The sequence below is a fragment of the Mytilus galloprovincialis genome, chromosome 6, assembly GCF_965363235.1.
Source record: "Mytilus galloprovincialis chromosome 6, xbMytGall1.hap1.1, whole genome shotgun sequence".
Classification (NCBI taxonomy): Eukaryota; Metazoa; Mollusca; class Bivalvia; order Mytilida; family Mytilidae; genus Mytilus; species Mytilus galloprovincialis.
Window position 1 is genome coordinate 41,010,748 of NC_134843.1, and position 14,543 is coordinate 41,025,290.

The following is a 14,543-nucleotide window of genomic DNA, read 5'->3' on the forward strand; positions in this document are numbered from 1 at the left end:
ACGTAAGTTTTTTTCTTGAAAATATTTGCCGATCATGTGTAGTTGATTTCGTTTACCTTTCATGTTACGGTCCGATTTCAATGTGGTTTTTTTTTCAAGACGGAACTTGTGGAATGGTAATTAATTAATTTATCTTATTGTTATTATTTCATTGATTTAATTAATTTATTCATTTTATTGTTATTATTTCATTGATTTAATTAATTTATTCATTTTATTGTTATTATTTTATTAAACTTAATTGATTAATAAATCGTATTGTTATTATTTTAATAGTATAATTAATTAATTACTACAGTCATATAACCATGCCTTATGGTTTGGACACAAACACTATTTCTGACCACTTAAGACAGTGAAATCGTCTCCAAAAGTAAAAAAAAAGTAAGTTTTTCACTTGAGTAGCGTATACTTTTTTTTCTCTCTCCAGAATTTGTTTTCGCTACAATAAGCGAGTCCTTTAAGGTAAACTTCAATTCGGAAACTGCAGATTACCCTAGAAAGCAAATAAAAAGCATCATGCAGAAAATAGTGGAATACAGACAAAATAAGGGTAAGATTAGGCTATTGTAAGAAATGAAAAAATCACATGTGAAAAATTATTTCGACCTGACAAAAAACCGAGACTTGTGCAGCTCTTCCATAGAACCTGCACTCCCGTGCCTTCACACATAGTGCATATTTTATTCAATGATACGTCGTTCTCTCGTTTGCACTTCCGAAAGATTTTAAAATTAAATGTTTCTTATTTGAAACTCGGTATAATTCATTCAATAATTTTATATTGACATAAAACCGGTAAAAAGTTGCATTCATGCTGATTACATTTTTAGCATAAATAATTCGAGCGACTTGGATAATTTTTATTTTTCCAGAGTTTCCGGAAATAAACAAGTTGTTTTATCTACTGTCTGAGATGGTATTGGGTATTGCTGGAGCACATGAGACAGCTAGCGAGACCAGTAAGAAGTCCGTTCCTGAAAGAATCCAGAACAAATTCATAAAACTGGTTTCATCATCTGACAGCATTCTACCAATACGAACGTAAGTTGTTTCATTAAGCTACCAGATTTAATTATTGTATTTACTGTAAAAAAAATCCCTTTCACAAAAAGGATGAATTAATTTTGTTCTATAATTAAAGGGATAATTCGCGAATTTTTACTTTTCAGCTAATTATGTTCATAATACCATAAAAAACATATTCACCAAGTTTTATCTGGATATGAACAGCAATAAAGGAGAAAATTAAGAATTAATAATTTTATTTCTTCGGACTTCCTGACTTATGTGACGTAGTTTAAGTCTTTAAGCATGCCGGGAGTGGAAATAATCTCATTTTAAATCTTAATCGTTAATCATCTTATAACGCTATTTAAAGCGCATAGACGACGTTTGGTGTAGCTATTAACCAACTAATAATTAAGATGGAACAGCGCTCAGCTTGAAAGTAGAATGTACGATTTATATTTTAATATTTTCTGAAATGATTATAGTGATACAAGTAAATCATATAAAATATTTTTTAATGATGATTTTTTTTCCGACGGATATTTTGAACTAACACGTATAACTGGTAGTGTTTTAAACATGCATGTTTGTACTTTATACCTTTTACGTCAGGCTAGTAAATGTGCTGCTAGTACATTTGTAGTGTGTAAATACGGCCCCGCAAATACAATGTGTATTGTACTTTGACACATAGTGACTACCTGTTGAATGCGTGGTTAAGTTCAAGTTAATTAAAAGATTAGCATTTTGTCTCTTTTGATCTTTACTCAGTGAATTTAAGCCGTCACGGTTCACTTTTCTAGGTGTGAACAACATTTCGTATGAATGATAAACGGGGGAATCTTAATATTTTCCATGAGCTCAGTTTAATTAAATATATTATTGACGCTGAATATTTTTTGTTAAAAAAAAAGAAATACTGAATTAATCTAATTGAATAAATTTATGAATAATGATGTCCCTATAAACACGAGTAAATGAATTAAAAATTCTAAATATGAATCGGTGACCTTGAATTTTTGAAATAGATAGTAATTACCAATTGCAGTTATATAAGTGGGTCGTTCAAAGCGATCTTATTCTTTTTTTTTTTTAAATATTCAGGAAGTAATGTCCTTATCAAAATAATTTAATTCTCACCACGTACTAATTCTTCAGCTATTTGAACGAAAATATCAAAAATGTTAACAGAAAATTTTCAACTTTGTCTTACTGGAAGGGAGGGAGAGCTCCAGACGTACTTATTAACAGACAAAGCAGGCTTATGGCTTATCGTCAGTTTGTGTGTTGGGTCAGGAAAGGTCAACCACTTGGCAAGAAACACAGAATAATCATACCGGCTTGTGTAGTAAACATAATTAGAAAAGAGTTTCCATCGTTGGATGGGGTATACGAATGATTCAAAGAATGTGAAAGTGACACTTCAGACTGAATAGTTCTAAAATCATTTAAACGGTTTACCAATACAGTTTTTCACCGAATGTTTCAGATTCATTTCATTATTTGTGTATTAATAAACCTATTTATGAATTATTTCACTTTGAGGTCTAATTTTATAGATTGCATGTTGTATTAACATGAAGGTTTGGTCTACCACAGTACCACGGAGCGTTGATATGATTTGACCCGAGATCCTCCCGAGATGTTGTTGGGGTTCTTGTTGTGCAACCTTAACCAGTTTTCAATGATGTGTTTTTTATCTCTTTGTTTGTCTTTCGATCGTTTATTGGTTATTTTTTGCTATGACGTTGTCAGTGTGTTTTTTAATACTGAATATGACTATCCGTTTTGGTACTTCTGCCTTTTTACAAACAAGACCATGAAACTGAATATTGGAAATGTATCATGCTACTACAAAAGAAAAAGCACTGATGGATTGTCCTAGAAGCATATTTTATGAGAATAATAATGGTCTACTTATAGACTTACAGTTACATTTATTTCATGTTTGAAGCGGTGCATTTTTTAAAATTTAATTTGACTTTTACCAAGAAATGCATTGTAGCAAAGGGGAAGAGTAATTGTGGTCTAGTGTTAGATACTCGAAAATAATGGAATTTAACAGAAAAGGAAACAAAAAACGGACTTTGGCAAAAATGTAGAGGGCTTTTGATACCTGATCTCCAGACATAAAATCTTTTACAATAAATCATCCTACAACAGCTTAAAAGCTTGAAATGCCAGCGATTTCGCGGGAGTGTTTTAGTGTTCTCAAAATCTTATATTGATAAAAATGACACTCCTTTAAATAATTGAATGTACATGTACAGGAAGACAAACGATTACCGCACGTTCTAGAGACATGCCACGAACTAAGTATCATCTTCGTGTCATAATTGCGCATGCTTGTCTCTTCACATACAAGTAAACGCAAATTTTCTAATATATATTTCGTAAATGTACCCGCTCATATCGGAAATAGGACAAGAAAGTATGAAAGATAGTCATCCGTATTCTCTCGGTTAAATTCTCTAGGATTTACTCCAAACAATGTTGTAAAATGATGCAGTATGTTTTTTTCTTTCTTAAATTATTCATCACAACTCTAGACCGCATAACGTAAATTAAACATTTGCTAAGCAATTAAAACAAGCTGACAAAACATTATGTAAGCTATTGTGTACAAAAGCATTGGCGGATCCAGGGGGAGTGGTTCCGGGTGTTGGAACCCCCGGTTTTTTTTTGCCGATCAATGCATTTGAAGTGGGACATATATTTGGAACCCCCCTTTTTTATTATGGCTGGATCCGCCCCCGAAAAGTAAAATTGAAATTTGAAAAAAAAAATCATTTTACATGGTACAGTACCAGATAATCTTCTACACATGAATTTTGAAACAGAAGTCAAAATTAATAATTTACGTTCTTATTATTTCTGTCTTTGCACATGTCAGAATTAATCAGCCTGTAGATATAAATTTTAAACTCTTAATTTCATGTTTGGACGGCTTTGTGTATTTCAATCAGGTTAGGGACATACATTGTTAACAGGATGTATAGTACACCTGACAGCATTTTCGATGGTACTTTTACCTGTGCACACCTGGGTCAAACAGCTGGGAAGCGATGCATGTACCTGAATTGCGTAATGTCACCAGTTTATTAGCCCGCAGGAAGTCACTAGAATACCCGAATGTGACACTATTACATGACCTCTGGCAATAATTTAGAAGTACGACGGTTTTCATATTAGAAGTACCCGAAATGAATAAAATCTATTACATAAAAAAGATTTATTTTTTTTGGCAAGCATTTCGAAAAGTCTAAAGCCGCTACAGATAAGAATATATTAATGCTTTTACAACTTCCAAATTAGTGTCCGCCCCACTAGATGTATTCCTATCTTTTATCTTGTTATCATGAATTTAGAAAGAAAAAATACTCCTTCTACGATTGACCATAAATCATTACAAACTTCGCTAGCCTAACTGTCGACATTTTATATCCCGAAACTGCTCAGCCTGAACTTGTAGGAGTACGCAACTGCGTTGACCTAGTAGACAGCTATAAAGCATAACAAGGGGGCGGTAAGATCTATAAAGTTTCCACACGAATCGGGGAAGACATATGCTCTGTTCCCAGCATCTACCTATCACCTCTTCAACCTTTTATATGGCACAATATGGAAAAGGAAAGGGGGGGGGGTAAACAGCATCTGTAATTATACTACATGTAAATAAATAAAGTCTTATTTTTAAACCATTATTATATCAAACAAATGACCCTTTAAATGTTTTACGTAATTTTTTATGTATACTAGGGTTTTTTGCACCTAAAAAATATATACTTCATTGAACTTGTGAATTTACGACAGAAAGTCACAGAACAAAACGTCATAATTCAGTTTCGAGTTTATTTTTCTTTAAACGAGAAAACGTAAATTAATTAATTCTTTTTTGGTTTGTTCTTGAAATATTATTTTTAAACAAAGTTGTAAACAGAATTTATTAAATAAATATCAATGACATCAAATAATTGTTATAAAATCAAAATGCCAAAGTGGCTAGGTACCTTAAATGGCTTCATTGTCCCTAGAAATATATATCCTTTGCATGATTGAAATCAAATATCTTTTTTATTTTTAAGGCTTGTAAACATGTTCATAAACTTAATATGTAATAAATGTAATAAATAATATAATATTTGAAGATGTTTTTCCTATATATATTCAACATTTTTTTTGTCTGTGACTTTTTATCCGTGTACTAAACTTCTACTAGTAAACAACAAAATCTGTTACTAATGCATGAATGCAGAAATACTGAACTATATTAATCTGACAATTTCCTTTCAACCAGGCTTGGAACGAAATAGCAATAAAAACATTCATGAGAAAAAAATCATAATTACTATCAAATTTCCATCGAAACAAGATGCTTCAAAATGGTCTGCACACACTTTCTTGAACTTGTTGTGAGTTGGTTGGTGTTATGTTGAGGTTAATCATCCACGTCTTGGAAAGTGTAAGATTATGCTATGTGAACTTCGATTGAACATCCGTACGCTTGACAAGTCATTGTGATACTGAATATACGATATGCCATGCTTGTTTTTTGGCTTTGTGGTTTTCAGATATTTTATTCAAATATACTCATCACGTGACAATTTGTATCGGAGATGCCGTCAAAATGGCGATAAGTCGAGCAGTGATAGTGGGATTTTAATTTTTATTTTAATCACTCATCTAGAAGAATTTGAACAATAATTTTAATGAATATATGATTAGTTATATCAAATAAACATAATATAAAATTTTCATTTTTTTGCGAAGTTTCCCTTTAAAATAGGGTATCATGTATCAATTATTCACACGAAATCACTTCATACGCATGGAAAAAAAAGCACTGGCATTAATTGTTATTCATTCAAAGTTCATTTTGAAGCGTTCAACATATAGAGCAAAAACTTTCTACTCACTGCAGGTTCTGACGGTCTGTAGGGCCAGTTTAGAGCGTAATGCTTTGCTAATTGTTTAGCATACATTTAAAACAAGTTATTCCTGTTTGCAAAATTGTCAATATGCATACACATATTTCATTTATACGTGTAGAGATCTTCGAATAAACACAAGTGTTGACCTTCTTGAGCTTTGAAACGAAAGTAAGATTTCACATATTTTCAGATTTGATCAGATAAAAACCGAAGAGTTCTATACAAAGATCGATGAAATGAATAAACTAATGAGAGCCCACAAAAATACTTACAAGGAACTTCAACAGCAACAAAAGGTAATTTTACAGAAAATTAGTAACATCTTTTGCAATTTATTTACAAGTGATACATTTCAAAATTATTATATTTTAAGCGGATGAAATGTTGGTCTGATGACTTTTACGGCATTGTTTTTGAAGGCTCAAATGTAGCTTCAATTTTTCTTCGATATCCTATATTTTATCATTCATGTAAAGCTGTCATGGTTCATTTACCCAACACTCTCTATTTTTTGTGTTAGCACATTTCTTTACAGCAGTCAGTTAGAAAACTATATTTCGTATGTTGTTATATGGCTCACAACTTAAACCAAAGTCGTTTTACATTTAAAGGTGTGTTGGATTAATAACAGCAAAGTACAGAAGTATGAATTATGTCTTAAGACGGCCGAAATGTCACGAAACTACTTGGCGGACAAACTATCCAGTAAAAATCTAAAAGCTCGGGATAACAGCATTAAACAGTTGCAGACGACATTAACTGATAAAAAGCAGAAAGCAGCAGAATCCGCCAAGAGATACCTAACTTTGCTGACAAAAGAGAAAATGACTAGAAATGCAATGAGAATGGTTAGTTCAGCAGACCCATTTTCATATGTTTAAAACTTGAATCTTTCAAGAATAAGGGTCAATTGAAGATGACTTCAATATGTTCAAAATTGTTATCGTTCAAGAGCCAATTATCAGTCGCAGAACATCATTGCACAGTTTGTGCATTCTAAGAAAAGTACAGCTTTAGAATGATTTATTGGTTCATTCGATTCAATTAAATGCTTACATAATTCTCAATATTAGATCAGTCGTTTAATGGATTTGGCTAGAACACTAATTGTCAACTCTAAAATCTGCGGAAAATTATTCATCTCAACTTTAATTTGTATGGTTAAATAGAGGCGGATTTTATTTATTTTTTTATATCTGTTTATGTGTTTTATGGTTTTCTATATTTGATATGAATATGTTTATTAACTAGCTTGAAAGAGACCTATTGGAGGATATCAGATTCAACTTAACAGATCGTATACACAGTGGTCTGTTGTCTATGAAATATATCCTAACAACACAAACAAACATGTAAGTTACGTGTATTCATTTGAGCCAGCAAATTTGAGTGAACCACTCAGCCTTCCCCCTTTTTTGAAAATTCTAAAAGGCTTTGAACTATAAAGAAAATGTTAAATTTCATTTATTTATGTTAATACACTTCTAAAAATAAGATTATATTTATAAAACGGTAGAGAGGAAATAATAAACACTTTCGAATAATTTATTGGTCTTTACAATTAAATTCGAAATATATGATTTTTCAGGTAAACCAAGGAGGTTATATTAGAAGGAGAGAGGACGAAAGACGATAATTACACATAAAATGTTACCGACTTTTCTGTAAGTGGGTGTTAATTAGTTGAGATCGACTCTGTCACAGAGGGAGATTTTGTCCTAATTACATACCCGAGTAAGAACGGAAACACCCGAGGTGTCATAAACTGACCGGATATACAATTATTGAAATGTTAATCAGATTTTTTGTGATATTTCTTATTAAGTAATTAAAAATTAAAATTTTATGTTAACAGTAAACTTATTACCAATAGAAATAAAACGAATATCCGTCTCATTGCCGTCAATGTTAATATCAACAGTTATAACAGAAAGTAACTTTTACGTTGTTCCCGATAAATTTCTTCATGTTTCAATTGCAAATATTCCTTCCGGTCGTTACCGGTCACCGTAACTAAAGTACTTTGCATATTCGTATATTTTCTATGATTATTACCTGCCAATTCTCATATGCAGAAATTGACAGGTGAAGCGAAAATCTTTGTTTAAAGCAATGTAGAGTTGAATAAAAATCGCTCACTAACTTTCCTTTAAACCCTCATAACTTTGTCATTTCTTTATCTTTTTTCACCGTAGATAGACGATTGATTTTGAAATTGCGCGTCCGATCTTTTTACATATCATTAACACCTATGCACTGCATTGTAACCGAAAATACACCTGAACTTTAATGACCCAGTCACTGATAACAATCACGTGACATATGCGATTTATCTAATAGCCCGAGCTACTCGCGGTAACAGCCCGGTACATCAGAGGGCCATGTCAAGTGGGTGATAAACATGTCGGTTTCTTTATAATTTTATCATTTTTCTCTGATCGAACTGCTATCCTGGGGATGCTAATTTTGTATCAAGCAGAGTGTTCACTCTCCTTCTAATATAACCTCCTTGGGTAAACAAACTAATATAACTATAGTCAGTTTTTCTTGATAATTGTTTATATATTAATCGATGCATGTACCAGTTTATTGATTGACTTTTGGTATGTCTTGTAGACTGTGTGAAGTACTTCCACACATTGACGACTTTGACTGCAGATTGGCTGCAGAATTAATTATAGAGAAACTTAGTTCCACATACCAGTTCAGTTCACCACAGGTAGTTATTCAAAAAATATTGTTTTCTAGTGCAGCATTGGGCATTATTTCAATCGGTACCTTGTTTACATCTAATTTTTTTTTACAAAAAGTCAGTTTTCTTTTCCTAATAATTCATTGGGGACGTGTTTTAATTATCAAATGTACCAGGCTTATAATTCAATACGCCAGATGCACGTTTTGTCTGCATAAGACTCATCAGTGACGCTCAGATCAAAATAGATAAAAAGAGAGCCAAACAAGTACAAAGTTGAAGAACATTGATATTGCAGCTCTGATTTCAAAATGACTTGTATATACGGTGTGATTACTCTCACGAAACCTTCTGAGTTATAGCTGTATAAAAAAGAAACACTCAAACAAATAACTCAAAACAAACAATAGCATTACAAAAAGCGTTCCTGCACAGAGACAAAAAGAACAAAAAAGATGATCAGTGTTGAAAAAGAACCAATAATGTCTTGGTACTAAAATTTTCAAAAGTTAAAAGATTACCAATGTTTTGATGTTGGATGTGTACTGAATGATGTATTACTCTTACTAGATACATGATTTATTTCATTAGTTGTTATCGGCTTTTCTAAGATCTGTACTTAAGTGTCTTTTTGTTGTTGGGATGTATAAGTACCCGTCCACGTCTACTTTGTGTTTTTGTGAGATGTATTTCTATTTGAATCCATCTGATGAGTTGAACCTTTTTCAACTGATTTTAATAGTATTGTTTGTTCTTATGTTGTACTATTACACCACTGTCCTAGGTTATAGAGGAGGGTTGAGCGCTAAAAAACATGTTTAACCCCGCAAATTCCGGCTTAAAGTGTCCGTTCCAAGTCAGGAGTCTGTAGTTGAGTGGTTGTTGTTGGTTTATGTTTGTCATATTTGTTTTTCGCAAACTTTTTTGTTATAAATTAGGCCGTTAGTTTTGTCATTTGAATAGTATCATATTTTTCATGTTGGGACTTATAGCCAACCATTCGGTATGGGTTTTACGCATTGTTGAAGGCCATACGGTTGCCCATAATTGCTTACATCCACCTCATTGGAACTTTGGTGGATAGTTGTCTCATTGGCAATCGTACCACATCTCCTTATTTTTATATTTGAATATTCTTGTTTTATCTCTGTTGTTCAGTATGTGCCTACGTATAGAACTTTTACTTAAAAGGTGGTCTAATCATAAATAATTTTGGAAGTGATCGTGGCAATAATGATAATTACAAATATTTTCATGTAGGAATTTCATGCTGCAAACGGTTTTAAAGTCAGGCTTCCAGATATACAATATGTTAATTACAAATCAGGCATACATATAACGAAGGAACAACCACCTGAGCTACCAAATGTACAACGCAATAACAATAGTAAGTCAGTTTACAACATTTATTTTATTGGTTAATGCCACAAATGTTAATCTTTGGCTCCATGGGTGATGAACTGGAAGCGACACACAAACACATTAAATTTGAGACCACAGTATTATATCAGATGGTGTCAATCAAAATAGGAACCACCTCATCCCCTCTTCACGTTATTTATAAATACAATTATACAAGTCTTGGATATAATAATAAGACAATGGTATGATTGCCAATGAGACAACTCACCACTAAAGACCAAATGATATACTAAGTAGAGGCTTTCTTTATATGAACAACGTTTTTTGGGGTAATGTTTGTTGTGTGTTATTTACATGATGGTTACTTTTGTAGTCCAACTTTTTTATTTTCTTATAACATGGTTCTATAATTAGTAGCCTCTTAATGTTAATTCTTCGCAAAAACAAAACTTCAGTTTTTATAATGTGACGGCAATCGGTATTCAATGAGTTCAACAGTCAGTTCAATGTTTTCACACACAGAGAGCAAATCTGTCAAAAACATGCAAAATCCTGTAGAAATAAGACGTTTTAATAATCCCAAACTACGATCTGTCTGCGTTACAGTTGATCAATAGAATCAGTCCCATTATTTTTTTTTGGCAGATGTCAGCTGTCAAGAAAACAGTTTAAATTTTTATACAATTCTTATGTGAAGACGAAAGACTTGTCAGAGAAAACAAACGAGTGCTTTAAGGTAAAGTCAATTCGTGATTGTTCATAAGTTTTTGGACAGCAGGCCTAACTGTCATTAATATTTCGAGTATAAATTTTCTACTCCGAGAAATGTCATAAGCTGTATGATCGAAAGCCAATGTTATCTTTTTGGCAAATGTGATTGTAATGCTACACAAATTGTGGATAAGAATAAAATATATTTGAGGGATAACATCAGAGAAACAGCAATCCAACGACATAATAAATCCAACGAATGATTTATGTTATATTTGTGGGTTTTTTAACAGCATGAATTGGAGGTAGATGATACTACCTCCCGTGCAAATATAAAAAAGAAGATGTGGTATGATTGCCAATGAGACAACTATCCACAGAAGACCAAAATGACACAGACATTAACAACTATAGGCCACCGTACGGCCTTCAACAACGAGCAAAGCCCATATCGCATAGTCAGCTATAATAGGCCCCGATAATACAATGTAAAACAATTCAAACGAGAAAACTAACGGCCTTATTTATGTAAAGAAAATGAACGAGAAACAAATATGTAACACATAAACAAACGACAACCACTGAATTACAGGCTCCTGACTTGGGACAGGCACATACATAATTATTGTGACGGGGTTAAACATGTTAGCGGGATCCCAACCATGCAGTCAAGGTCGTTCAAAACTTCCATCGTCAATTATTAAAGAATCAAGCCAGAGGATAATGTTTGTAGTTTTGTGTGAAATAATGAAACTTTTTCTTTTTTTTATAAAATATTTCTAGTTTTATCAGTTTATCCAATGGAGAGCCAAACAATTAACTGGAATTGTTTTTAATTTTCAGGGATGAATTGATCGTTAAGTTGAAGTTCGCTAATGTCGAGTCAGAACTGCCTTTGGATGGTTTAAGACAAACCCTTGGAATCAAAAGAAATGGGGATTCTTTCGCAAATCTACGGAAAACATGGAGTAAACATAAAACACTGCGGACATAAAACACTGCGGAGATGTGCATTAACATTGTTATTTTTTTTTTTTCAAATGATTAACACTATTGTTGTTGTGTTTCAAATATTGAGTTGTTCAAGTTTGTCGGTGTGTGCTTATCATGCTTATAGACAATGTGATCGTGTGAGAGAGGGGAGTTGGTGTGTCTGTGTTTATAAAAGAATTTTCATCTATTCAACTTTGGATGAAAGTATATGTGTGCAGTGCATATTGTGAGAGTGTGTGTATTTGTCTGTGCGATAGGAGAGAAAGAGAGTGTGGAGGTGTCATTGTTATAAGATATTGCGCGTGTATATAAGCTATTTATTAAATTATTATTTTTGTTCATTAGTCTTATTTATAATTCGGAAATTTATTCACAGTTCTACAAATTGATTCTTGTTTCTAATCAGACTGGTAAATACCTATAACATTACAGCATAGTGTTTCTTGAAAAACACTTTAAGCATGGATAGAGACGGATTTTCATTCCAAAGTTACAATTTACAGCTTGGGATTGAGACCAGAATGCATGGCACTGCTCTATTTCTTGATTGATAAAATTAAAATTATGCATTCTCAAAAAGGATCAAAAAGGGTTCGCATAACACAGACTACAGGAAAGCGCTTCTGTTTGTCATATAGATCGTATACGGTTGTTTTGGGGGTTTTTTTTGCGTTAAGGAATAGCGAGCGCTAAATTTTCAAAAGAAAGTAAAACCTAGAAGGTTTTTCTAGATGTTTAGCTAGAATTGTCTTTGATCTGTAAAGTGACAGACTTATGTTGTCTATGTTTCATTAATATTACATTGCATGAAGGTTTGACGAAGGTTGTTGATGTCTAAAGAACTGTAACCATAGACGGAGCATACATTTCGACGACGTTATGTAGGATCGCTATGTCTCGCGATAAAAATGTCACAGGCTCAACAGAATTAGTTTAACTTGCAACGCGTTTCTGAACCACTGAGAGCATCGTTACTGGCCGTCTGTCATTAAATATTAAAGATCTTGTTCTTTTGTCATTTGGGGATTGTTGTGTTGATAGCTAATCTTATTGAATTACTACTTTTCTCATATCGCATGAGTTAAAGCTCGGTTTGGTTGTATTGTTGATGACCACGTATAGTGTCGTCCCTTGTAATTTAAAGCTTGAATTATTGTTCTGGCGCAGTACGTTGCAGACCACGTAGGTGACGTCTCGGTTAATTTTATAATAGAACTTGGCATATCGTATTGGTGGTTTTTAATGGAGACCATACACGTATGTTGACGTCTAGATGTCTTTTAATTTAGGATCATCAATGTTCTTCCACCTCTTACTTAAATAAACCTTTTCAACTATTTTCATGCGATCGTCACCAATGAGACTTTTGTAGGCGATATATCCGTCTGGTGTACAGAACTACTAGTATAAGAAAAGGTTTTTAAGCGGCACGGTATGCGTCGCACCTCATTTGTTTTATTCATGTTCATCATATAAACTTAAGAAGCCATATGAGGGGGAGGACAGGGGTAAGGGAGACGGAGAGGAAGGCTGGGAGAAAGGAGAAAAAATAAAATATCTCTCCTTTTAAAAAATGATCTAATATTTCAAGAAAAAATATCTCAAAAGGAGATGTTTTATTCTAATGGGAGAAAGGAGAACGGGGGTAGGAGAAAGGAGAAGAGGGGTGGGAGAAGGGTACCCCCTGTCCTCCCCCTCATATATGGTATGATTTCCATTGAGACGACTTTCAACAAAGGCTTTACAGGTCGCCGTTTAGGAGCTATACGATCCAAATTCAACTAAAAATAACTTTGACTAAAGGAGTTGAAATCTTACGGTTTCTTGGTAATTTCTTATTAAGGATAACTTGATGTTTTTAATCAAATCATGTCAGTACTGATACATGGAATACGGAGACGAAGTGAGCTAGTAAAGGCTAAGAAATGACAAACTGTTCATGATGCATGTATGGAATCTTTCAGGAAATCTATTCCGTTTTCTTACCGTATAAAATGACTGTAACCAATAATAAATTGCTTCGCTGAGCGCAGCTGGATACGACCGGAGAAGTCCAACCCTGAAACAGTGAGGGCAAAAATAGACACAATATTTTCACTTGGTACAGGTCTGAATATGGATTGTAATTAAATATTTGACAAATAATAGGTTTCTGACATAGAATAACTGTAGTCAAAGAACTTGAATTGATTATTTGATTTGAATTTATATTCATTTATTTTTTGCTTTTGTGCAATACACTATGCTGTTGCGAATTGACCCCCTCCTTCTATTTGAATAAATTTTATTTTTAATTTCTGAATTCTTGAGAACAAATTGTCCCCACCTTCCCAATCTTTTGTAACCTCCCTCCCCCTTCCCCATCTTTTTCCAAAACTATTTTTTTCCCCTCAAGATATGGTCATAATCTCAATTCAAATTTCCAATGGAGTTTGCAACAATAATAACCCATTTAAATACATCATAAAAATCTTAACTCATCAGATGGATAAAAATACAAATACTACAAATACAAGTGGACGTGGCCAGGTACTTGTACATCCCAACAACAAAAAGACACTAAGTACAGATCTGACAGCTAGTTCAAAGCCACTGACAATGTATAAAAAAAAATCATGCATCTAAGACTAAATTATCGATCAGTACACATCCAACATAGATTTAGTGAAAAGACGTCATAAACAGTCAGAGAAAAAACATGACCTTGTGCATTGTCAATATACAGGTATCGACAGATTGTAGATCCATGAATGCCTATTTACTATCCCTTTGTGGTATGGAAACTTGTGGTATCATTTCAGAGAGACCCATACACCACAAGTTATTATCTGGAAACTAGAAAA

The 14,543-nt window shown here is 33.1% G+C and overlaps 1 protein-coding gene across 2 annotated transcripts; it reads left to right on the top strand.

Moving 5' to 3' along the window:
• Positions 1–338: 338 nt before the first annotated feature.
• LOC143079579 (uncharacterized) lies at positions 339–12,039 on the top strand. 2 transcript variants are annotated; one of them, XM_076254988.1, is made up of 9 exons: positions 339–553; positions 876–1,044; positions 6,133–6,238; positions 6,554–6,790; positions 7,194–7,294; positions 8,559–8,661; positions 9,895–10,021; positions 10,642–10,732; positions 11,551–12,039. In XM_076254988.1, exons 1-8 carry the CDS (start codon positions 520–522, stop codon positions 10,689–10,691), a joined length of 927 nt encoding a protein of 308 aa, XP_076111103.1. In that variant the 5' UTR covers positions 339–519; the 3' UTR covers positions 10,692–10,732; positions 11,551–12,039. The 2 variants fall into 2 exon arrangements, with proteins under 2 accessions (XP_076111103.1, XP_076111104.1); XM_076254989.1 differs by lacking the exon at positions 10,642–10,732.
• Positions 12,040–14,543: the final 2,504 nt, after the last annotated feature.

Bases quoted from the DNA above. Each gene is read 5' to 3' on its own strand.
- LOC143079579 (XM_076254988.1), top strand. From the start codon at position 520: ATGCAGAAAATAGTGGAATACAGACAAAATAAGG. The intron at 6,239-6,553 runs GTAATTTTACAG...TTACATTTAAAG, and splicing joins AACTTCAACAGCAACAAAAG to GTGTGTTGGATTAATAACAG. The intron at 10,022-10,641 runs GTAAGTCAGTTT...TTTTTTTGGCAG, and splicing joins TGTACAACGCAATAACAATA to ATGTCAGCTGTCAAGAAAAC.